General features: G+C 38.2%; 1 protein-coding gene across 2 annotated transcripts in view; it reads right to left on the reverse strand.

Annotated features, from left to right (window-relative positions):
- Positions 1–25,863, reverse strand: part of JADE3 (jade family PHD finger 3) — a 136,454-nt gene that overhangs the window by 32,247 nt on the left and 78,344 nt on the right. For both annotated transcript variants that reach the window (XM_069463139.1, XM_069463138.1), the window contains exon 4: positions 18,282–18,439. In XM_069463139.1, coding sequence (XP_069319240.1) covers positions 18,282–18,439 — 158 coding nt within the window. The remainder of the gene's footprint in view (positions 1–18,281; positions 18,440–25,863) is intronic.

The raw sequence follows: 25,863 nt of genomic DNA on the forward strand, positions 1-25,863 counted from the left end.
TAAAGATTTCCGCTCTTGTATTAACTTCTCTAGCAGGCCCAAGGCAAATCTATACTTCACCTCACCCCTCCTAAAACCCAAAAGCCCAAGGCAAGGACACCAAGCAAAGGAAGAAATAAATTTTTCATGCCAACAACTGATCCTACAACTAATGGTTTAAATACTGCATGAAGCATCAGAGAATTTAACCAGGAGACAATCCAGATTATTATTCCCTGGCAATTTTAAAGAACAGGGTAGACCATCTAAAAAAAAAAAAAAGGGAAAGAAATAGATACACATATGTACATTATCTATACACATAAAATAATGAAAGTTATTTCTCTAGAAGTCTTCTGGAGCTAGTTTCTTTACTAGAGTCATTATATATGCAGAAGGATTCATAAACATATTCCTTTGAATACATGTAAATATATGTAGGCATAGTTCACCCTATAAATGTAGAGAGTATTTCCTCCTAAGCATTATTCCAAGAGCCTATGGTTCCAAATAATATAACTTGAATAAAGTTAATAACTACACACATTTGCACATTTTAATTTTCCTACCATATGTAGTTTTTAAAGCCAAAGGCAACAAATATTTGAAGAAAATTGCAGAAACCTCAAATATTAATCGAAGCTAAAATTTTAGGAACTGCTAGAAGCCTGCTTCCAACGGAAACAAACCCAACTGAAAAGGGCAGGACATACATATGAATTCTGCGGAGACTCCGAGATTAAATATGCTGTTTCTTTGTTGCATGGCCTACAAGGTAATTATAGAACATCCATTTTTCTTTCAAGAGTCATCTTTTTCTAAAACGAAGACTATTTTGCTAACTATTCATCTCAATTGCCTCAAATTCTACATGCAACAAGACAGACTATAAACGTTCTTGAATTAAACTAATATGTTTATTAAGCTTCTGGAAGAAAACAGAGAAGTATATATTTATGATCTTAGGGTAGACAAACATTTTAAATAAGACACAAAAGCCATTAACCATAAAGGAAGATACTGAAAAACTAAATGAGAACTTATGCTTATCAAAAGACACAATTCAGTGGAAATCAAGCAGGTGGCGGGGGGGAGTAGGGGATGGGTAAATTCACACCTAACAGGTGCAATACACACTATATGGGTGACAGACACACAACTTTGACTCAAACTGTACACAAGCAATTCGTGTAACCAAAATGTTTGTACCCCCATAATATTCTGAATATTCTGGAAAAAAAAAAGACACAATTAAGAGAGTAAAAAGGGCTGGTTGCTGTGGCTCAAGCCTGTAACCCAGCACTCCGGGAGGTGGAAGCGGGAGGATCGCTTGAGGCCAGGAGTTTGAAGCCAGCCTGGGCAATATAGTGAGATCCTGTCTCTAGAAAAAATAAAAAAATTAGTCTGGTGTGGTTGCCCATGCCTGTAGTCCTAGCCACTCGGGAGGCTGAGGCAGGAGGATCTCTTCACTTGAGCCCAGGAGTTTGAGGCTGCAGTGAGCTATGATTGTGCCACTGCACTCCAGCCTAGGTGACAGAGCAAGACTCTGCCTTTGAAAAAGGAAAAAAAAAGAGTGAAATACTTGTAATTACATACAGGCAACAAAGGACTTACATCTATTATATATAATAAACTCACAAATTAATTAGAAAAAGATAATCAATTTAAAAATTGGCAAACAAATTTAAATAGACACTTCGCAAATAAGCTATCCAGATGGCAAATAAACTTTTTTCCCCCAATTATTATTATTATTTTTTTGAGACAAGGTCTTGCTCTATTGCCTGGGCTAGAGTGCCATGGCATCATCATAGCTCACTGCAACCTCCAACTCCTGGGCTCAAATGACCCTCCTGCCTCAGCCTCCTGAGTAGCTGGGACTATAGGCGTGTACCACCATGCCTGGCTAATTTTTCTATTTTTTGTAGAGATGGGGTCTTGCTATGCTGCCCAGGCTGGTCTTGAACTCCTGGCCTCAAGCGATCCTCCTGCCTCAGCCTCTCAAAGTGCTAATATTATGGGTGTGAGTCACTGTGCCCTGCCACGAATAAACTTTTAAAAGTTTCTTAACCTCATTAGCTATCACAGAAATGCAAACTGAAATCACAATTATGTACCAGAATGGCTAAACTTAAAAAGACTTACCAAAAGTTGAAAATACTAAGTGTTGGTAAGAAAGAGCAAATAGACCTCTCATACTCTGCTGGTGGGAGTGTGAATGGGTAGGTATAACCACTTTGGCAGCACGTATTATGACTGAACATATATGTACCCTATGACCTAACAAATACACTCCTAGGTATGTACTTAACAAAAATGTCCACACGTGCATACCAAAAGATGAATCAAAATGCTCATGTCAGCATTTTTATAATAGTTGAAAACTGGAAACAACCCAAATATGTATACAGAGCAGAATGGATAAATAAAATGTGGCATAGTCATACAATAACATATGATACAGAAGTGAAAATGAACTGCTACATGTAACAGCATGGATGGATCACACAATCATAATGATAAACAAAACAATCCAGTCTCAAATGAATGTATGTTATGCTGTAGGATTCTATTTATAAGAAGTTCAAAACCTGGCAAAACTATTACCTAGGGTGAGGAAGGTCAGTTACTGGCAGGAAGCAGAAGGAGGGCTTCCAGGGTGTTGGTAATATTTCTATTTCTTGATCTGGGTGGCAGTTAAATGAGTATATTTAATTTGTGAAAATTCCTTGAGCCGTACAGTTATGCTTTATATACTTTCCTGTGTGGATATTATACTTCAATGCAAATTTTATGATAATGATGGTGATGTCATCTCACTCATCTTTCCATATGTATCTTGAACTAAAGGTCTGAAGCTAAGGACTAAGGCTGACAATAAAAAAATATATATACTGAAACAGTAATACCAAATGCAAGGAAACACATGGGTAAAAGGTGAAGTTCATGTAAATTCGCAAGGAGAAATTATTGTATTTATAATGACAGAGGGGAAAGTCTATGAGAATTAGTAAAAAAAAAAAAAAATACCTTTTCGGGATTTTTAAAAAAACACAGCTTTAATATCTGCAAGTATATATAATGTTGCTACAGTTAGAGGAAATCCCAGGATTATCCCTGGATGATTTTCTTTTTTGGCCATTATGTACTAGGTATAGAGACATTCTTTAAATGGTCACCAGACCACTGACCAAATCAGCAAAAGTTCACAAGCCTAGAGGTATAAGTAATTTTGTTAGGATGAGGCAAATGCAGCTTTCAATTTGGATGCTTGAGTGTAAATGAATGTTGTAATAACTTTTGGATGACTGGCCTTTGGTGAAAGGACTCACAACTATACCTGCTTAGCTCCATAGAAAGGCCAGAACACCACTATCTCTGGCCCATGTGGACACTGCTGTGCCACTGAGGAGGCAATAAAAAGGAAATTGCCATCACTCTAACCTGATCTATGGCCTCTTCCAGTGTCTTGTGCACAGTGACTGTCCAGTAACTCTTTGGCAGGTGGAGACTATGCTATATTTCGTAATGAGTGTATTAGAATCATTTGTGAACACTGTAGAAACTGCACAAATAAATACTACAACCTCAGATCTTTTAAAGGCTTGAAATAAAACGCCTTAAAAACTAACTGGCTACTAGTCACTTGTAATAATATCTCTAGGAGTAGTTTCCCAAGATGCCCCTTGTTAATCTTGCCACTCTGGGATGACCACTTCTTTCCAAACCTCCATAGCTCATCTATGAAAATTATAAACTCTGTGGCAGATGGCATTTTCCAAATCCCACATGCTCTTCTATAATGTGACTTTGTTACTCCCTCATCAAGTGATTAAGTTTATTTCAAACCCTCCCCTTGAGGGCTTGTGATGGTTTTGACCAACAGAAGTGATGCTATGAGAACTGCAAGACTGGGTCATACAACAAAAAACAACAACAACAAAAAAAACAAACCAACTTTTTTTTTGCTTCAAAGGTCATCATTAGGAACGTAAAAAGACAATCAATGGAATGGGAGAAAATATTTGCAAATCATATTTCTGATAAGAGACTTGTGTCCAGAATATGTAAAGAACTCTTACAACTCAACAATAAAAAGGCAACTCAATTTTAAACATGGGCAAAGGATCTGAATAATTTCTCCAAAGACGACATACACATGAGGTGTGTATGGATGCAATATATAAAAATGGAAAATTCTAGAACATTGCTGGTCAGGGAACTTTGTTGCCCTGTTCACTAATGGGTCAGTGTGATATTGTGAAATACATATTTGGTTTTCATCCTATTTCATGGCATACAACTTCTAAACTTGGAATCTCTTAAGTGCTGTCTTTTTGTATGCTAATATTGACTGATAGTTTCAGGACAGGTCTGGTCACTGGAAGACTAAGGCAGGTCACTGGAAGACTTTCAGCCCCATCCCCAACCTCCAGGGAAGAGAGGCTGAAGATTAAGTTGACCACCAATGGCCAATAGTTTAATCAATCATGCCTATGTAATGAAGGTATTGAAGCCTTCATAAAAACCCAAGAGGATAGGGTTCCAGATAGCTGAACATGTTGGGGTTCCTGGAGGGTGGCATACCCAGGCAGGACATGGAAGTTCCACACTGCTTTCCCTACACCTTGCCCTATACATCTCTTCGTCTATATCCTTTGTAATATCCTTTATAACAAACCAGTAACATAAGTGAGTTCTGTGAGCTGCTCCAATAAGTTAATAGAATCCAAAGAGGGGGTCATGGGAACCCCAACTTGAAGCCAGTCGGTCAGAAGTTCTGGAGGCCTGAACTCACGATGGTGTCTAGGGGGCGCAGTTTTGGGGACTGGCCCTCACCCTGTGGGATCTGATGCTATCTTCAGGTAGATAGTGTTGGAATTGAATTAGAGGACACCCAGCTGGTGTCTGCTTCTTGGTGTGTAGGGAAAACCCTCCACATTTGGTCACAGAAGTCTTCTGTGCTGATGATTGTTGTGGAGTAAAAGCAGATGAAGGGGGGAAAAAAAAACATGGTTTGAGTTTTTTCCCAAACAGATTTTCAGTAGCCGAGGACATACATACTCAAGTGAATGTGATGAAACTTAAAGAAGTGAACTGAGACAATTCACTCCAGCTGTTTGAACAGCATTTCATAGGAAGAGAAAAAAAGATCAATCTTGCATTTTCTTTCTTTCTTTTTTTTTTTTTTGAGACAGAGTCTCGCTCTTTTTTTGCCTTGGCTAGAGTGCCGTGGCGTCAGCCTAGCTCACAGCAACCTCAAACTCCTGGGCTTAAGCAATCCTTCTGCCTCAGCCTCCTGAGTCGCTGGGACTACAGGCATGCACCACCATGCCCGGCTAATTTTTTCTATATATTTTTAGTTGTCCAGATAATTTCTTTCTATTTTTTAGTAGAGACGGGGTCTCGCTCTTGCTCAGGCTGGTCTCAAACTCCTGACCTCGAGCGATCCTCCCGCCTCGGCCTCCCAGAGTGCTAGGATTACAGGCGTGAGCCACCACGCCTGGCCAATCTTGTATTTTCTGATCACATAAAGACTTCTCTTTGTAATAACATGGAAAAAGACTTCTCTTTGTAACAAAGTGGAAAAGCTCTCTTTAAAAAATATACAAATGGCTAAAAAGCACATGAAGAAAAGACACTTGATATCATTATCCATTAGGCAAATGCAAATCAAAATCACAATGAGATATACTTTATACTCACTAGGATGGCTATAACAAAAAGACAGACAATAACAAGTATTGGTGAGGATGTGAAGAAAATGGAACCCTCATACCTTTCTGATAGGAATGTACAATGTTGCAGATGCTACAAAAACCAGTTTGACAGTTCCTCAAAATGTTAAAGATAGTTACCATATGACCCAACAATTATATTCCTAGGTATGTACCCAAGGGGAATGAAAACATAGCCCACTCTAAAACCTGTACGAGAATGTTCACAGCAGCATTTTTCATTAATAGCTAAAACATAGAAACAACCCAAATGTTCATCACCTGATGAATGGATTAACAAAATGTGGTATATCCATAACACCCATAAAAAGTCATGAAATACTGATATATGTAACATGAATAAATTTCCAAAACACGCTAAGTAAAAGAAGTCGGATTCAAAAGGCTACACATTGCTTGTATGATTCCATTTGTATGAAATGTCCAGAATGGGCAGATCTATATAAATGGAAAGTATATTAGAGGTATTATGCACTGAATTGGCCTCCTCAAATCCATATGTTGGAAGTCCTAACCCACAATGTGACTATATTTGGGGATAGGGCTTATAAGGAGGTAATAAAGGTTAAGTGAGATCATAAGAATGGGATCTTAATCCCATAGGGTTGGTGTCCTTGTAAGAAGAGAAGAGACACCAGAGATTCCCCACCACTATCACCATGTGCATGCACACAGAAAAGGCCATGTGAGGACACAGTGAGAAGGTGGCTGTTTACACACCAGGAGGAGAGGCTTCACCAGACATCAACCATGACAGCACCTTGATATTGGACTTTTAGGCTCCAGAACTGTGAGAAAATAAATTTTTGTTCTTTAAGCTATCCAGTCTGTGGTATTTTGTTATGGTAGCCCTAGCACACTAATACAGGGGATCAGGGAGGGGGGAAATGAGTAGTAACCACTAACAGATGCAGGATTTCTTTTCTGGGGTGATGAAAATGTTCTGGAATTACATAGTAGTGATGGCTGTACAACTCTGTGAATATACTAAAAAACACCGTATAATTTAAAAGGGTGAATGTTATGTTATGTGAATTCCATCTTGATAAAAAAAAATTTACAGTAGGTGAATTATATCTCAATTTTTAAAATTCTGAAAAAAGCAAGCTGCACATTTATGGAAGCCTATAGTGGTTATGTGACAAATCTGGAACTTGATCTGAGGAACTTAGTAAAATTCCTCTATCTCTCACTTTCCTATTTTGATTTAAAACATCACTTCTTAATTGTAAAGTATGTTTACTTACCTTAAACTTTATCAAGTACTTGACAAAGTGAAAAAGTATTTTTACTTTTAGTATAAGGAAGGCAAGTGGTAAAAATGGAAGGTTCAGTTGTTCCTATTTGTTGTTATTCCCTAATCTCCTTGTTTTTATGCCCTTTCCCTCGTATTCTCATCTGTGTTTTTACCTATGTCTTTGCTTCTTCTGTCCTATTCTCCTTACAATAATAAATGTTTATTGAAAACCTACTATTTTCCATGATATGTTATCATGAAAGAAAAGAAAAAGAAAAAAAAAAAGAAGAAAACCTACTATTTGAACAGTAGGGGTTCTGCCCTTAGGTAGCTTATAGTCACATCTTGTTGTCTTTCTTCCTTTTCTCTTCTAATTACACACTGTTGTGCTTTCATGTGCCCATTATTACATTTTCTTACCCATCTATACACACAAATAGTGATGATTGTTCATACATATATATTAATAATGTATATATGACACTTTTATTAACATGATAGAGGTATAATTGACATGCAACAAACTGCATATATTTTAAATGTATAAATTAGTTAATATGTTATGACACATATATGCATATACACACACACACACACACACACACATATGTGCAACCAGCACTACAACCAAGATAATGCATCCGTTATACCCAAAAGTTTCCTTGTGCCCTCCTATTTCCTTGTCCCCTCTCACAAAACCACTGATCTGCTTTCTGTAACTAAAGATTACAGATAGTCCTTGCTTTGCATGGTGGTATGGTACTGTAAAAAGTGACTATGCAAGCTGAAAGCATGAAAAGCAATTTTAATAATCAATAGGGAAAATTATGATTATTCAAGTGATCTTTAAAAATTTTGTCAAAACTTAAAAGCTCTCTTACTATTAGCTATAAATATATAGAGAAATAAAAAACCAGTATGTATTTAATATACTGCAATCTGAAACATTAAGAATTAAACACATTTATTCATTTGTAAAAACTTATCAAGAGTACAGCACTTGACTCCTTTTCATTGCATAACCTATAACATGGAGCAAGCACCTTTTCTATCCCTTGGCAAATTGTCTAAGTTTGGATCAGTTTCCAACATTTTATCCTGTGTTCTTTCAATGTTGAAAAATATTTCCAAGAGTTGTTTTAATGTGCAGTTTTTTGCTGGCAGCGCTTCTCTTCTGGGACATCTTCATTCTTTTCATCACAACCACTTTATTCATTTACATCTATAAGTTTGCCTTCACTAAGTTCTTTTGGCTGCAAATATAGAGCCTTTCAAATGGCAGCAGTGTGTCCATATTCCCATGGTTAGCTATTTCTTCTATAATTCCATTCCCATTCATCTTTGATTCAAATTTCTCTTCTAGCAATATCACTTTCTATTTCTTTAAATGTTTGGTAGAATTCTCTAGTGAAACCATCTGGGCCTGGAGGTATTTTTAGGGGAAGTTTTTAATTACAAATTCAATTTTATTAATAGTTACAAGGCTATTCAAGTTATCTATTTTCATACTGGGTGAGTTTGGTAGTTTGTTCAGGTAACCTCCAGGAAGGTAGGAAAAAGAAAACAGAGAATGAACACACATACACACACAAAAATAAAATGGCAGACTTAAGCCCTAACATACCAATGATCACATTAAATTTAAGTTCTATAAACCAATTAAGAGACAGACTGGCAAAGTGGATTTAAAAACATGATCCAAATATATACTGTCTAAAAGAAACAGACTTAAAATATAAGGATACAAGTAGGTTGAAAGTAAAATAATGGAGAAAGATATATGACACAAACATTACTCAAAAGAAAGCAGAAGTGACATTAATATCAGATGAAGCAGACTTCACAGTAAAGAAAATTAGCAGAGATGAAGATGAACATTATGTAATGATAAAAGCGTCACTTCACCAGGAAGACATAGCAATCCAACAGTGCTCTAAAAGATGTGAAGCAAAACTAGAGGAAACTCAGAGGAGAAATAGATGAATCCATAATAACAGTTAGAGGCTTCAACCTCTCTTAGTAACTGACAGAACCAACAAACAGAAAATCATCAAGGATACGGAAGAACTAGACACCGTCAACTAACAGGATCAATTTAATTGACATTCATGGAACACTCCACCAAACAATAGCAGCATATACATTATTTTTAAGCACCCATGGAACATGTACCATGATAGACCATATCCTGGTTGAGGCATAAAATAAGCCTCAACAAATTTAAATGAATTGGAATTATACAGCATATTCTATGATCACAAAGGAATCAAAACTAGAAATCAATAACAGAAAGATAATAAGACAACTTCCAAACACTTGGAAACTAAAAACCATACTTCTTAGATAATCTATGGGTGAAAGATGAAGTCTCAAGCGTAGTAAAAAATATATTTAAGAGAATGAAAAATGAAAATACAACATATCAAAATTTGTGAGACACAGCTAACGCAGTGCTGAGAGAAAAATGTATAGCACTACATGCTTACGTTAGAAAATAGGAAAAATTTTAAATCAATAAAGCTAAGCTCCCAACACAAGAAACTAGAAAACAAGAGCAAAATAAACCCAAAGTAAGCAGAAGGATAAAAAAATAGTAAAAAGCAGAAATCAATGAGATTAAAACAGAAAAATAATAGAAAAATACTGAAAAAGAAAGATGGTTCTGTGAAATGATCAATAAAATTGACCAACCTATAGCAAGAAAAAAGGATATAAGATAAAAATTGCCAGTATCAGGAATGAAAGAGGGATACTATTTTTCCACTTATTTCAAGTGTGTTCATAATTGCTCAATGAAGCATTTTTATGATAGCTGTTTTAAAATCATTGTCAGACAATTCTAATATCTCTGTCATCCTGATGTTGGCATCTGTTTATTGTCTTCGATCAAGTTGAGATCTTCCTGACTCTTGATGAGTGATTTTTTTTTACAGAAACCTGGACATTTAGCGTATTATGTTAAGAGACTCTGAATCTTATTTAAACCTTTGGTTTTGGCCAGCTTTCTGTAACACTACTCTGACTGGAAATCAGGGTCGGGGTGGGGGACGTTGCCTTGTTACTGCCAGGTGGTTGTAGAAGTCCTAGTTTAAAGAAATAAAATTTATAGTCAAGAAACTCCTAAAAGATAAGCCTCCAGGCCCAGAGTGTTTCACTGAAGAATTCTATCAACTGTTTAAATAAGAATTAACCTCAATTCTACACAGTCTCTTCTAAAAAACAGAAGAGGAGGGAATACTTCCCAACTAATTTTATGAAGCCAGTATCACCCTGATATAATACCAGATAAAAATATCATGAGAAAACTATAGGTCAATATTCTTCAGGAACATGGAGATAAAAATTCTTTTTTTTTTTTTTTTGAGACAGAGTCTCACTCTCTTGCCTGGGCTAGAGTGCCGTGGCATCAGCCTAGCTCACAGCAACCTCAAACTCCTGGGCTCAAGTGATCCTCCTGCCTCAGCCTCCCGGGTAGCTGGGACTACAGGCACGCGCCACCATGCCTGCCTAATTTTTTCTATTTTTAGTTGTTTGGCTAATTTCTTTCTATTTTTAGTAGAGATGGGGTCTCACTCTTCCTCATGCTGGTCTTGAACTGCTGAGCTCAAGCAATCCTCCTGCCTCGGCCTCCCAGAGTGCTAGAATTACAGGCATGAGCCATTGCGTCGGGCTTCAAGATATGTTGCGCCTAAGAAATATTGATTTATAGAAATGCCCCATATATTTTTAGAGACAGGTATGATTTCAGAAGTATTGCAAGGCTTTGCCCTAAAGGAAAATGTAAACGTGTTAGTTCGCATATCAAAAGCTGCCTTGTCTCAGGAGGGTGTCTCAATGGTCAGTAGCAGCTGCTTTCCAAGGTGATGCTGCTATCCTGGCCTATGGCTCTCACCTGTTTTGAAAGACAAAGCAGGTCTTGCCTAGAGCCATGGGATTCCGGAGCTGATCAACAAAGACAGGCTATAGGAGATGAGAGCTGATCATAAGATATGCTGCCCGAGCGGGGCCCAGACGGAACCATGAGGTTAAAGTAAATAGCATAAGAGACAGCTCATGCTTGACTTCTGAAATCTCTGTTCTAATACACAATAAACAGAGCCACAATGTCTCTGTTTTTGCTAAAGTAATAGCCTTATCATAAAACTTAGAAGTTTGCCCTGAGAAGATGTTTTTTTTTTTTTTTTTTTGGAGACAGAATCTTGCTCTGTTGCCCGGGCTAGAGTGAGTGCGGTGGCTTCAGCCTAGCTCACAGCAACCTCAAACTCCTGGGCTCAAGCAATCCTACTGCCTCAGCCTCCCGAGTAGCTGGGACTACAGACATGCGCCACCATGCCCAGCTAATTTTTTCTATATATATTTTTAGTTGGCCAGATAATTTCTTTCTATTTTTAGTAGAGACGGGGTCTCGCTCTTGCTCAGGCTGGTCTCGAACTCCTGAGGTCAAACAATCCGTCTGCCTCGGCCTCCCAGTGTGCTAGGATTACAGGCGTGAGCCACCATGCCCAGCCTAAGAAGATTTTATAACTCATTGTTCACCTAGACAGAGTTAGTTGAAGGATCTGTAGTAGCCTTTTAGAAGACTTTGACCCTAAACCAAACTACCTATTATTATGTAAATCCCATTACCCTTGGCAACCGAAAACCTGTACCTGTGCTATAAGCATCTGTGTAAAACTTCAGTCTTGGTTGCATTTCTACAGGAAGAGATGTAATCTTCCGGGCACCGTGCTTTATCTATCTTCATAAATCTTTACTTTATATGGCCGGGCGCGGTGGCTCACGCCTGTAATCCTAGCACTCTGGGAGGCCGAGGCGGGTGGATTGCTCAAGGTCAGGAGTTCGAGACCAGCCTGAGCGAGACCCCGTCTCTACTAAAAATAGAAAGACATTATATGGACAACTAAAAATCTATATAGAAAAAATTAGCCGGGCATAGTGGCGCATGCCTGTAGTCCCAGCTACTCGGGAGGCTGAGGCAGTAGGATCGCTTAAGCCGAGGAGTCTGAGGTTGCTGTGAGCTAAGCTGACGCCACGGCACTCACTCTAGCCTGGGCAACAAAGTGAGACTCTGTCTCAACAAAAAAAAAAAAAAAAAAAAAAAAAAAATAAATCTTTACTTTATAAACTATATCTTTGGCTCTGTGTATTATTTTTATTTGTTTCCTACTATTTTTTCATCCTTTGCGACGACCCCTGTCTGAGGGACCCGAACTTTTACGGGGAGTGTAGCTAACTCCCCACAAAGATAAAAATTCTTAACAAGATATTAGCAAATAAAATCAAGTAGTATATGTTAATAAAAAGAATTTTAGGCCAGGCACAATGGCTCATGCCTGTAATCCTAGCACTTTGGGAGGCTGAGGCAGGAGGCTGTTTGATGCTAGGAGTTCAAGACTAGCCTGGGCAACACAGCAAGATCCTGTCTCTACCAAAAAAAAAAAAATAATAACCAGGTGTGGTGGCACATGCCTGTATTCTTAGCTACTTGGGAGGCTGAAGCTGGAGGATTGCTTGAGCTCAGGAAGTTGAGGTTCCAGTAAGCTATAATTGCTCCACTGCACTCCAGCCTGGGCAACAGAATAAGACCCTGTCTCTTAAAAAAAAAAAAAAAGATTATAAACCCTGACCAACTGGGTGCTAGGGACTGAATTGTTTCCCCCAATTCCTATGTTGAATCTCTAACCCCCCAATGTGACTATATTTGGAGATAGGGCCTATAGGGGGTAATTAAGGTTAAATGAGGTCATAAGGGTGGGACTCTAATCCAACAGGACTGGTGGCCTCATATGAAGAGGAAGATCTCTCTCTGCACATGCACCAAGGAAAGGCCATGTGAGCACACAGTGAGAAGGCAGCAAGCAAGGAAGAGAACCCTCACTAGAAACTGAACCCTGCTGTACCCTGATCTGGGACTTTCAGCCTCCAGAACTTTGAGAAATAAATCTGTTTTTTAAGTCATCTAGCCTGTGACATTTGGTTATGGCAGCCCAAGCTAATACTTGGGGGGTTTATTCCAACAATGCAGGCTAGTTCAATCTTCAAAAATCAATCAATATAATCTACAGTATTAACAGGCTAAAGACAAAAAAAATCACATAATCATATCATTTGACACAGAAAAAGTATTTGACAAAATTCAATACACATTCATGACAAAAACTACAACAAACTTCCTCACCTTGATAAAGAACATCTACAAAATCCTACAGTTAACATTATACTTAATATTGAAAGAAAGACTGAATGCTTTCCCCTTAAGATTGGGAACAAGGCAAGGATGTCTGCTTTCCCCACTGCTATTCAACACATTGCTAGACGTTTTAGTCATTGCAATAAGGCAAGAAAAGAAATACAAGGTCAACAGTTGGAAAGGAAGAAATAAAACCTTCCTTATTTGCAGGTGATATGATGGCCTTAAAAAAAGAAAATCCTAGCCAGGCATGGTTGGTTCATGCCTGTAATCCTAGCACTCTGGGAGGCTGAGGTGGGAGGATCGCTTGAGGTCAGGAATTTGAAACCAGCCTGAGCAAGAGTGAGACTCTGTCTCTACTGAAATTAGAAAAAATTAGCCAAGTGTGCTGGCATGCACCTGTAGTCCCAGCTACTTAGCAGGCTGAGGCAGGAGGATCACCTGAGCCCAAGAGTTTGAGGTTGCTGTGAGCTAGGTTGATGCCACTGCAGTCTAGCCAGGAGGGAAAGAGCGAGACTCTGTCTAAAAAAAAAATAATAAAAATAAAATAAAATAAAATAAAAAGGAAAGAAAATCTCAGGGAATCTTAAAAACAAAACAAAACAAAACAAACAACCTATCATAACTAAGTAACTCAGCAAGGTTGCAGGAATATAAGATCAACATACAAAAATTGATTATATTTGTATGTACTAGCAATGAACACATAGGAACCAAAATTATAAATACAATACCATTAGCAATTGCTCAAAAAATTTAACATTTAAGTATAAATTGAGCAAAACAAGTACAGGACTTGTTTGCTGAAAACAACATAATATTTTTTAAAATTTTATTTATTTTCATTGATTACTAAACATCTTACAGAAAACTACATAATATTGATGAAAGAAATCAAAGAAGATCTAAATAAATGGAAAATTGGAAGGCTCAACATAGTAAAGATGTCAATTTTCCTTAAATGATATATAGGTTTAATGCAACTCCTATGAAAATCCAGTAAGATTTTTTTTGTATATATAGACAAGCTTACTATAAAATTTGTATGGAAAAACAAAGAAACTGGAATAGCCACAGCAATTTTGAAAAAAGAATAAAGTGGGAGGAATCAACTTGCCTGATTTTGAACCTTGACCTAGATCTTACATCTTATACAAAATTAATTCAAAATGGAGCATGCATTTAAATGTAAAATATGAAACTATATAACTTAAAGAAAACACAGGAGAATATCTTTGGGACATAGGGCTGGTGAGGGGTTTACAGACAATGACCTGATCTTAAAAGCATGATCCAAAAGAAAAAAAAATCAATAAATTGAACTTCATCAAAATCACAAACTTACTTTGTGAATGATCCTGTCAACAGGATGAAAAGACAGTCTATAATAAACTGGGAGAAAATATTTGCAAACCATATATTTGACAATAAATTCATATCTCAAATATATAAATAATTCTTAATACTCAATAATAAAACTCCCCAAGAATCCAATTAAAAAATGGGCAAAAGACATGAAGATACATTTCTTTTTTCTTTTATTTTCTTTCTTTTTTGTGAAGATACATTTCGAAAAGATATATGGATGGCAAATAAGAAGCTTTGTCAAAAACTCTCAAGACTAGGCCCTAGGCAAAAGACCAGTCTGAGAATAACTTCATACCATGGGACTGAATAAATAAGCTTGACTTTATACAGTACCTAAGAATGTTAATTGAATTCCTTTGATTTCGAAAATTTGATGAAGGATATAAAAACTAATTCTTCATCAATGCTCCAATATCACATCATATCACAAAGATTTAATTTTTAAGGTGGCCTACAAAATCCAAAAAGGAAAAATCACAAGACACAGTTTGACCCATGTGAAATGATGATACCTAAGGGTAGATGAAATAATCAGTTTCAGATGAGAAGATTAGGTATTCCAAATATAAAGCGTCAATCCTAAATCACTTGAGCCTCCCATATGGTTGATTCATATTGAAAGCCAAAAGAGAAATCCAAGGAAGTTGACAAAAACATGGAGATTTCTATTAAATTCAGGAAATACGATAAAAATATTCTGTAACAATTGTTCTCAAAGTGTCATCCTCAGACTAGTAGCATGAGCATTGTGTGGGGAGTTGTTAGAAATGAAAATTCTCAGGCCTCACACCTCAGATCTACTGAATCAAAAGCTCTAGGGGTAGGGATAAGAAATTAGTTTTAACAAGCCTTCCAGATGATTCTGATACACCCTACAATTTGAGAATCACTGTTTCATAGGAAAGGCTATATATTACAGTATGATTCTTATTGGTGCCGTCTAAAAAATAGAAAACAATACATTGTACCTACCAAGAGTAACCAGTTCAGGATTTAATTAAAAAAATTAATATGATCAATAATTTAATATTCTGCCTTTTTCAATTAAGAGTTTTTTTTTTGTTGTTGTTGTTGAGACAGAGTCTCACTTTGTTGCCCAGGCTAGAGTGAGTGCCGTGGCGTCAGCTTAGCTCACAGCAACCTCAGACTCCTCGGCTTAAGCGATCCTGCTGCCTCAGCCTCCCGAGTAGCTGGGACTACAGGCATGCGCCACTATGCCCGGCTAATTTTTTCTATATAGATTTTTAGTTGTCCATATAATGTCTTTCTATTTTTAGTAGAGACGGGGTCTCGCTCTTGCTCAGGCTGGTCTCGAACTCCTGACCTTGAGCGATCCACCCGCCTCGGCCTCCCAGAGTGCTAGGATTACAGGCGTGAGCCACTGCGCCCGGCCCAATTAAGAGTTTTATATGATAGGCAAAGAACTATGGGAAACAGGAGATTTTAGCAAAAATTCACAGCACTGGAAATGGTTGAGTATTCCAAACTCTCAGAACAAATTAGAGCACTGAGGCCTCATATTAATTAGGAAGTACACATCTCTCAATTTGAGAACAAGCTGTTTTAGTCCCTTAAATGTACTATTCCTAAACCACTGGTCCATTCTTGCTACCCTATATATCTATGGCTCACCATGATAGATGATGGTATCTATCATCAGATAGATACCATTTTTAAAGTTGTACATTAGACATTCTCCACTTAACCTGAAAGATTAAAATCACCTCCAATGAGTAGACAATTGACACAGACTTATCAACAAGACCAAAGTCAAGATGTTAGTTACTCTTTTTTTTTTTTTTTTTGAGACAGAGTCTCGCTTTGTTGCCCGGGCTAGAGTGAGTGCCATGGCGTCAGCCTAGCTCACAGCAACCTCAAACTCCTGGGCTCAAGCGATCCTCCTGCCTCAGCCTCCCGAGTAGCTGGGACTACAGGCATGCGCCACTATGCCCGGCTAATTTTCCTATATATATATTTTTAGTTGTCCATATAATTTCTTTCTATTTTTAGTAGAGACGGGGTCTCACTCTTGCTCAGGCTGGTCTCGAACTCCTGACCTTGAGCGATCCACCCGCCTCGGCCTCCCAGAGTGCTAGGATTACAGGCGTGAGCCACCGCGCCCGGCCTAAGATGTTAGTTACTCTTAATAATCCTTGGAGTATCAATGGAATGGTGGTGGGTCAGCTAAGTACCAGGTCTGCTACAGTTATATAAAAATAGTGACAGCAACGATATGAAAATGCTCGACTCCTGTGTTCACTCTTGATGCTGTTCTGATTTTTAAGAGGCAGGAGATGGTGTTGATGATGAGCTTTTGAGGCTCAGAACATGTATTGAGCAAGGCTGTGGAGCTTTCCTTAGCAGAGTATGGACAGCCTCTCTGTGGGTAGGACAGCCTGGGCTTGGGTTTCTAGAAATGATTCAACAATTACTGGAGCATGACTAGGTCCTAAGAACCTGGTGCTAGGAGCAGAGAATTCAAGGATAGTATCTCTGCCATTTAAGAACCTAACATGTAGTAGAAATAGATGGATATACAATGAGATCTACAATTTCTCATAGTAACCGGCAGGTCCCACCAGCCCTTTTATTTGGCACTCTACATTCTATTCATTCCTTCCTTCATTCACTCAGACTTATACTAAACATTTCATTTCATGCCAGCTTTTGTGTAAAGCACTGAGAACACAAAGACCAGTAAGAAAAAATGGCTTCTAAAGCCAGTTACTATTCTTCAGAAGCTGAACTTAATACTTTCTCTGGCAGAAAAGTCCTCTTCTCTTTCCTCAAAACCAAAGCCTTTTCCTACTTCAACTTTCTTCACAAATCTTTGTAAATGAAGGCCATGTGTTTATAGTCAACTCAATTATTCCAGTAATCTCCTCTCATTTGGGTTTATAAATTTTACAAACTCTGTATGTTTTTGACCCTCCATTTATAGATACCATCACTATGAGGCCCCTATTACACTGAAGCAACTTCTCATGCATGTTGCTATGGTTTTAATGTGTGCCCCAAAAGTTCATGTGTTGGAACTTTAGTTCCCAATGTAGCAGTGTTGGGAGGTGGGGCCTTTAAGAGGTGACTGGGTCTTGAGAGCTGAGCCCTCATTAATTGATTAATCCTATTACAGTAGGGATTAGTTCCTGTGGGAATGAGTTAGTTCTTGTAGGAGTGAATAACAGTTCTTGCGAGACTTGGTAATTATAAAAGTAAGCTCTGCTTGTTCTTGCAGTCTATTTAGCATGCACTTGCTCGCTCTTTCACTCTTCCACCATGTTATGACACAATACAAAAGCTCCTGCCAGAAGCTGCCACCATGCCCTTGGACTTCCCAGCCTCGAGAACTGTGAGCCAAATTAACTTCTTTTCTTTATAAATTATCTAGTCTCAGGTATTCTAACAACAGAAAACAGACTGAGACAGGTGTTATATAATTAATGTCCTGTTTCTCTTTGAAGACTAATAAATGTTATTGATTGTTGAGTCAGACTTGGAAATCCTGGTCTCAAAACCTTAATATAATTTCACATTGGCCTTCAAATGGTTTCATCCTATAAATGGCACAAAATATCCCTAAATGAATGAGCTTGGCTTTAATTACTAAAAGTCTAGTATAATCTGCCACTGATCTGAATGAACTGGTAAACATGGTATATGACTTTGTATTATAAATGTATAATTAGCCACTCTAAGTTTCTCCCCAAGCAGCACACAGATAACCCTGAGAATATTCATTCTTAAGTCAAAGATGCAAGCATGCAAGTACCTGACAGAAGGCTGTGGGACAGAATCTGGACTGGCTGGTACTTGGACTCCCTTTTCCCATTCTTCCTTCCATGTATCAGTAAAGAGGTAATAGCTGTCAGGATTAATGTGGTGAGAATCTGGAATTTTCATGGCGCTGATGAGGTCCTTCCGGAATACCTGGGAAGATAATGCACATACCTTAGGAAGACCATCACTATGGAACTAATATCATTTAATGTTCTTTTTAAAAGACTATCCCTACCCATTCTCCACATCCAAAAAGAGAAACATCTCTAACTTTCTAAATGGCCAGATCAACTCCTATTTGGAAAGGTCTGAAGTACTAACAGGGAAGCCAGTTTATTCTGGATTTAATAAAGGGTAAAGGAGTCCTTCCTGAATTATTTCCTTGGGCTCCTTGAATTTAAATCAATAATACAGCTTACTAAAAAATTGTATAAAACAAACAATTCTTAACTCTCTTAAATTAAGCAACAAAAGTCCACTGATAACTTAGAATTGTTTATTTGGTCATCACTTCATTTTTAAATTATTTACTTAGAAATAATTTTAGATTTACACAAAAGTTACTAAAATAGTACAGAGTTCCCATATACCCTTGACTTAGTTTCCTCTAATGTTAACATATTACATAACCAGAGTACAATTACCTAAACCAGGAAATTAACATTGCTATAATACTATTAACTAATCTACAGACTATATTCAAATTTTACTAGTTTTCCCCCTAATGTCCTTCTGTTCCAGAATTCAGTCCAGGACCCCACATTGCAATTTCATTGTCATGTTTCCTTAGCATCCTCCAATCTGTCACAGTTTCTGTCTTTCCTTGTCTCTTATGACCTTGTAACTTTAGAAAAGTACTTGCCATGTATTGTGGCTGGGTGCAGTGGCTCATGCCTGCAATCCCAGCACTTTAGGAGGATCGCTTGAGGCCAGCAGTTCGAGACCAGTTTGGGTAACATAGTGAGAACCTGTCTCCACACACACACAGAGAGATATATATATATATCTCTCTCTGTGTGTGTGGTATTTGCCATGTATTTTGTGCTATGATGGCTCCTCCTATTTGGGCTTGCCTGATGTTTTCTCATGTTTAGATTTTCGTTATGCATTTTTTGGACAGGAATACCACAGAAATGATGCTATGCCCTTCTCATTCCATTTTATCATGGATGTATAATATTGATGTCTTATTAGTGGCAATATTAAACTCGATCATTTGGTTCAGGTAGTGTTTTGCTGGTTTTCTCCACTGTTAGGTTACTATTAATATATTTCCCTTTGTAATAAAATGTCTTGGAGGAGATACTTTGAGACTATAAAAATATTCTGTTTCTCCTCAAACTGTCATGAACTAATTCTAATGTCAACTGGTGGATATCCTGCCTACAACAATTTTTACTGTGGTGTTTTAATGGTGATTTTCTATTTCCTTCATTTCTTCTATAAAAATATCTGTCCCTTCTCCCCCATTTATTTATTCCATTCTTTATTTGTATCATTATAGACTTATGGATATCAATTTTATTCTTTGGGTTTATAATTCAGTATTACTGTCATTTATTTTATTGCTCAAATTCCTCTACCTTTGGCCATTGGGAGCTCTTTCAGATTGATGCCTGTGCTCTTTTGATAGTCACATCCTTTTTTGAACAACTCCTGATTTTCTTTCTTTTTTTTTTTTTTTTTTGAGACAGAGTCTCACTCTGTTGCCCGGGCTAGAGTGAGTGCCGTGGCATCAGCTAGCTCACAGCAACCTCAAACTCCTGGGGTCACGCGATCCTCCTGTCTCAGCCTCCCGAGTAGCTGGGACTACAGGCATGCACCACCATGCCCGGCTAATTTTTTGTATATATATATTTTAGTTGTCCATATAATTTCTTTCTATTTTTAGTAGAGACGGGGTCTCACTCTTGCTCAGGCTGGTCTCGAACTCCTGACCTCGAGCGATCCACCCGCCTCGGCCTCCCAGAGTGCTAGGATTACAGGCGTGAGCCACCGCACCCGGCCAACTCCTGATTTTCTAACACTACAACATGGCCCAGGTATGATTATGTCCTCTAACTGGTTATAAAAACTATTGATTTTATATGTTAACTTCATAACCTACTACCTTACTGGATTCTTTTATTGCTTGGGTTAGTTTTATCACCAATTTTTCTACAGTTTTCAAGATATAGTACCATATCATCTGCAAACAGTTTTGCATCTTCTTTACCAAGTCTTATATCTCTAAATGGTTGATCTTGTTCAATTGCATTGGCTAATATGTCTACCAGTATTCTGAATAGTAATGGAGATAGTGGGCATGTCTGTTTTCTTCCTGAAATTAGTGGAAATTTAATGGGGAAAATGTTTCCCCATTAAATAAGATACTAGGTTTAGGACTAAGATATTTACATTTTATAATGCTCAGAAAATATCTTACAGTTGCTATTTTCTTTAATGTTTTTACCATGACTGGGTGTTAAATTCTGTTAAAGGTTTCTTCAGTGTATATGGAAAAATAGAATTTTTCCTTAGATACATTAATACACTGTACATTATTACATTTCATAACACTGAAATATATTTCTAGGATGCACGTCACTTGGTCATGATGTATATTCTCTTAGTATGGTATGGTATTCTGTTTTCTAATATTTTATTTAATATTTTTCTATCATATTCACGAATGATATTGATCTGTAGTTTTCTATTATCTTGATCAGGTTTAGTATCAGTGTTATACATGTTTCATAAAAGGAATTAAGACGTTTTCCTTCCTTTCCAAGGTTCTAGAATAATCTGAAAATTACTGGGAGTATCTGGTAACCTGTGAAACCATCTGGACCTGGTCTTTTTTGGGTGAAATAGTTCCTTAATAATTTTCTGTACTTCTTCTACAGAAACGAATCTCTTTATGGGGTCTTTTTTAGTAATAGTATTTCCATAGGAAATTATTAATCTTATTTAGGTTTTCAAATTTATTTGCAGAGGCCACAAAGTATAGGCAGTCCCACTTTGCACAGCAGTGTGGGACCATAAAAATGATAATGCATGCTGAAACCATGAAAAGCAATTTTAATAATTAATGAGGGCCATGTACAGTGGCTCATTCCTATAATCCCAGCACTTTGGGAGGCCGAGGCGGGAGGATTGCTTGAGAACAGGAGTTTGAGACTACCCTGGGCACCACAGTGTGACTCCTTCTCTACAGAAAATAAAAAAAAAATTAGTTGGGCACGGTAGTGCATGCCTGTAGTCCTAGCTTACGCAGGAGGATCACTTGAACCCAGGAGTTCAATAATAGCCTGAGCAACATAGCGAGATTCTATCTCTTAAAAAAAAAGTAGGTTGAACAATGCTTGTCTCCTTTTTATCATACAACTTACAATATGGAACAAGTGTCTGAGATGTGATGCTTTCATTTTCATTATTTTTAAAAATCTACAATTCAGTTTGTATTTCCCCTTTTTACCCAAGAATTGTTTAACAGAAAGTTTTTAAATTTAGATGTGGAAGAATCTTTGTTTTTGTTAGTAATTTCTGATTTTACTGCACTGTGATCAGAGTATTGTTTAAAATATTTCTACTTAATGGAAATTACTGATGTTTTCTTTGTGATTTAATATTTGATCATATTTTGTGTATGTACCAAGTCATTTGAAGAAGAAGGTGCACTGTCTTTTTTTTTTGTTTTTAAGAGACAGGGTCTCGCTCAGTTGCCCAGACTGGAGTGCAGCAGCCTGATCATAGCTCACTGTAGCCTCCAACTCTTGGGCTCAAGTGATCCTCTTGCCTCAGCTGCTTGAGTAGCTAGGATTACAGGCATGTACCACCACGCTCAACTAATTTAAAAAAATTTTTTTGGAGAGATCAGGTCTTGCTATGTTGCCCAGGCTGGTCTCAAACTCCTGGCCTCAAGCAATGCTCCCACGTTGGCCTCCCAAAGTGCTAGGATTACAGGTGTGAGCCACCACGCCTGGCCTATTGTCTGTTAACTTTAATGTCAAGGTATAGAGTTTGATAGCTATCCATCAGATCTACTTTACTGTTTAGATCGATCTCGTATTTTTTGTTCACTTAATCTAAGACTGTGAGAGGTATTTTAAAGTCTCCTATGATTAGTGTGTTTCTATCTGTATCTCCTATAGCTTTTGCTTTATAAACATGGTTGCTGTATTATTCAGTGCATAAATATTTGTAAGTATATCTTCATGGTGAATTATAGCTTTTAACATTAAAAAGTCTCCTCCTTTGTCTTTGGGGCTTTGATTCTACCTCATCTGATATCAGGATCACCACTCCTGAGCTGTTTTATTTTTTTTTTATTTCATCTTATTGTTATGGGGGATACAGAATTGCAGGTTACATACGTTGCCCATGTACCGCCTTTCCCCCCAAGTCAGAGCTCCAGGCATGTCTGATCCCCAGATAGTGCGCGTTGCACCCATCATGTAGGTATATATCCCTCCCTTCCCCACGCCCCCCCTTCCCGAGTCAGCACCTTCAAGCGTTACCATTCCCCAAACGGTGCGCAATGCACTCATTGTGTAGGCATACACCCATCCCCTCCCCCACCCCCCACCTCAGTCTGATATCAGATTGGTGTCGTTCCCAGATGTGTATTTAGGTGATGATCAGGGAAACCAGTTTTCTGGTGAGTACATGTGATGCTTGTTTTTCCATTCTTGGGATACTTCACTTAATATAATGGGTTCCAACTCTCTCCAGGAGAACCATAGAGATGTCATATCTTCATTATTTCTTATAGCTGAGTAATATTCCATGGTATACATATACCACTGCTTACTAATCCAATCATGTATTGATGGGCATTTGGGTTGTTTCCACATCTTTGCTATTGTGAATTGGGCTGCTATAAACATTCGGGTACATGTGTCTTTGTTACAGAATGACCTTTTTTCCTTTGGGTATATGCCCAATAATGGGATTGCTGGATCGAATGGCAGGTGTACTTGAATCTGTTTAAGATACCTCCATAATGCTTTCCACAGGGGTTGCGCTAGTTTGCAGTCCCACCAGCAGTGTATGAGTGTTCCTGTCTCTCCACACCCACGCCAACATGTGTTGTTTTGGGTTTTTTTGATAAAGGCCATTCTCACTGGGGTTAAGTGATATCTCATTGTGGTTTTGATTTGCACTTCTCTGATGATTAGGGATGTTGAGCATTTTTTCATATGTTTGTTAGCCATTCTTATATCTTCTTTTGAGAAGTTTCTATTCATGTCATTTGCCCACTTTTTGATAGGGTTGTTTGATTTTTTCTTGCTGATTTTCCTGAGTTCTAAATAGATTCTTGTTATCCCTGAGCTGTTTTATTTTTTTATTTTTATTTATTTATTTTTTTGAGACAGAGTCTTGCTTTGTTGCCCGGGCTAGAGTGAGTGCCGTGGCGTCAGTCTAGCTCACAGCAACCTCAAACTCCTGGGCTTAAGCGATCCTACTGCCTCAGCCTCCCGAGTAGCTGGGACTACAGGCATGCGCCACCGTGCCCGGCTAATTTTTTGTATATATATATTTTAGTTGTCCATATAATTTCTTTCTATTTTTAGTAGAGACGGGGTCTTGCTCTTTTTTTTTTTTTTTTGAGACAGAGTCTCACTCTGTTGCCCAGGCTAGAGTGAGTGCCGTGGCGTCAGCCTAGCTCACAGCAACCTCAAACTCCTGAGCTCAAGCGATCCTCCTGTCTCAGCCTCCCGAGTAGCTGGGACTACAGGCATGCGCCACCATGCCCGGCTAATTTTTTTTTCCTATATATATTTTTAGCTGTCTATATAATTTCTTTCTATTTTTAGTAGAGATGGGGTCTCGCTCTTGCTCAGGCTGGTCTCGAACTCCTGAGCTCAAACGATCCGCCCACCTCGGCCTCCCAGAGTGCTAGGATTACAGGCATGAGCCACCGCGCCCGGCCTGAGACGGGGTCTTGCTCTTGCTCAGGCTGGTCTCGAACTCCTGACCTCGAGCGATCCACCCGCCTCGGCCTCCCAGAGTGCTAGGATTACAGGCGTGAGCCACCGCGCCCGGCCCCTGAGCTGTTTTAATTTCCATTTTCCTGGTCTACCTTTGTCCATCTCCTTATTTTTAGCCTTTCTGAATAGGTGTTTTAGGTATGCTCTTATATACAGAATATAGTTGAATCTTGTTTTGTGAGCCAAAATGACAATCTTTTTCTGTAATAAGCCTTAGCTATGTGGAAAATTCAAATGCCATTCATATTTACTGGTAAGATTCATATGTTTGGTCTCAACTCTGTCATATTTTATAATTATATGTATTATGCTATATTTTCTATGTTTCTTTCTCTACCAGATGTGTATTCTTTACTCTTTTATTTATACATATACTTTTTTTTTAGATGGGTTTTGCTCTGTTGCCTACGCTGGAGTGAAGTTGCACAATCACTGCTCACCGCAGCCTTGAACTCCTGGGCTCAAGCGATCCTGCCACCTCAGCCTCTGGAGTAGCTGGGACTACAGGTGCATGCCACCATGCCCAGCTATTTTTAAAATTTTTTGTATAGATGGGGGTCTCACTATGTTGCGCAGGCTGGTCTTGAACTCCTGGCCTCAAGTGATCCTGCCACCTCAGCCTCTGGAGTAGCTGGGACTACAGGTGCATGCCACCATGCCCAGCTATTTTTAAAATTTTTTGTATAGATGGGGGTCTCACTATGTTGCGCAGGCTGGTCTTGAACTCCTGGCCTCAAGTGATCCTCTTGCCTTGGCTTCCCAAAGTGCTGGGATTACAGGAATGAGCCTCCACACTGGGCCTATTTATATATATACTTTTTAATTTAGGAAGGTTTGTAGTTTTATTCTAGTTGTTATCCTTTATACTTACAACTTTAAAAAATGCCCTTAGTCTCATTCTCTTTATTAACCTTTTACTATTTGGTTTATCAGTTTTTATCACTATCAGTGAACTCCCTTAAGGGAGAGGGGGATAAGAATGATATGCATACTGTGGAACTCAGTGAGGTCTCAAACCCCATCCCTGGAAGGGAGCCCTAGCTGTATGGAAAGTTCAAATGTCAGAGGTAAGGGATGATGCTACGGGTACAGCTACAACTTGGGCTTATATTATCCTCTGGTTCAACAGGCCCCTGAGTAAAAACAGGCACAGAAATGTGTTCAGCAGCCTGGAAACATGACTTAAATGGTTGTGGCAGCCTCAGCTTTGTGATTCTGCCTTTTCAAAAACAGAAAAGTATATCATGATTTCTTAAGCTAACCTGGCAATGATATAAGCAACGAAGGTCTAGTAACGTAAGCAACGAGGGAACACTTTCACATAAAAGCATACATACCTTGGTCTATATCTCACCAAGATATAGACCTGAAAAAAAATCAACCAATTGCAGGTGGAAGATAAATGTGTCCACATTTCCAGAAGATCAGAGGAACAGATGCTATCAAGCAAACATTTTAGCCTTTAATGCTCATAAAGGTTCTCTGAGGAGAAACACTGTCCAAGTTCTGTATAACATGAAAGTAAAGGCACAAAGTATGATCTAATAAAGCAATTAATTCTCAGTGGGTGCAGTTGTGTTTAAACTGACATCACTTCTCAGA

The sequence above is a fragment of the Eulemur rufifrons genome, chromosome 30, assembly GCF_041146395.1.
Source record: "Eulemur rufifrons isolate Redbay chromosome 30, OSU_ERuf_1, whole genome shotgun sequence".
Classification (NCBI taxonomy): domain Eukaryota; kingdom Metazoa; phylum Chordata; class Mammalia; order Primates; family Lemuridae; genus Eulemur; species Eulemur rufifrons.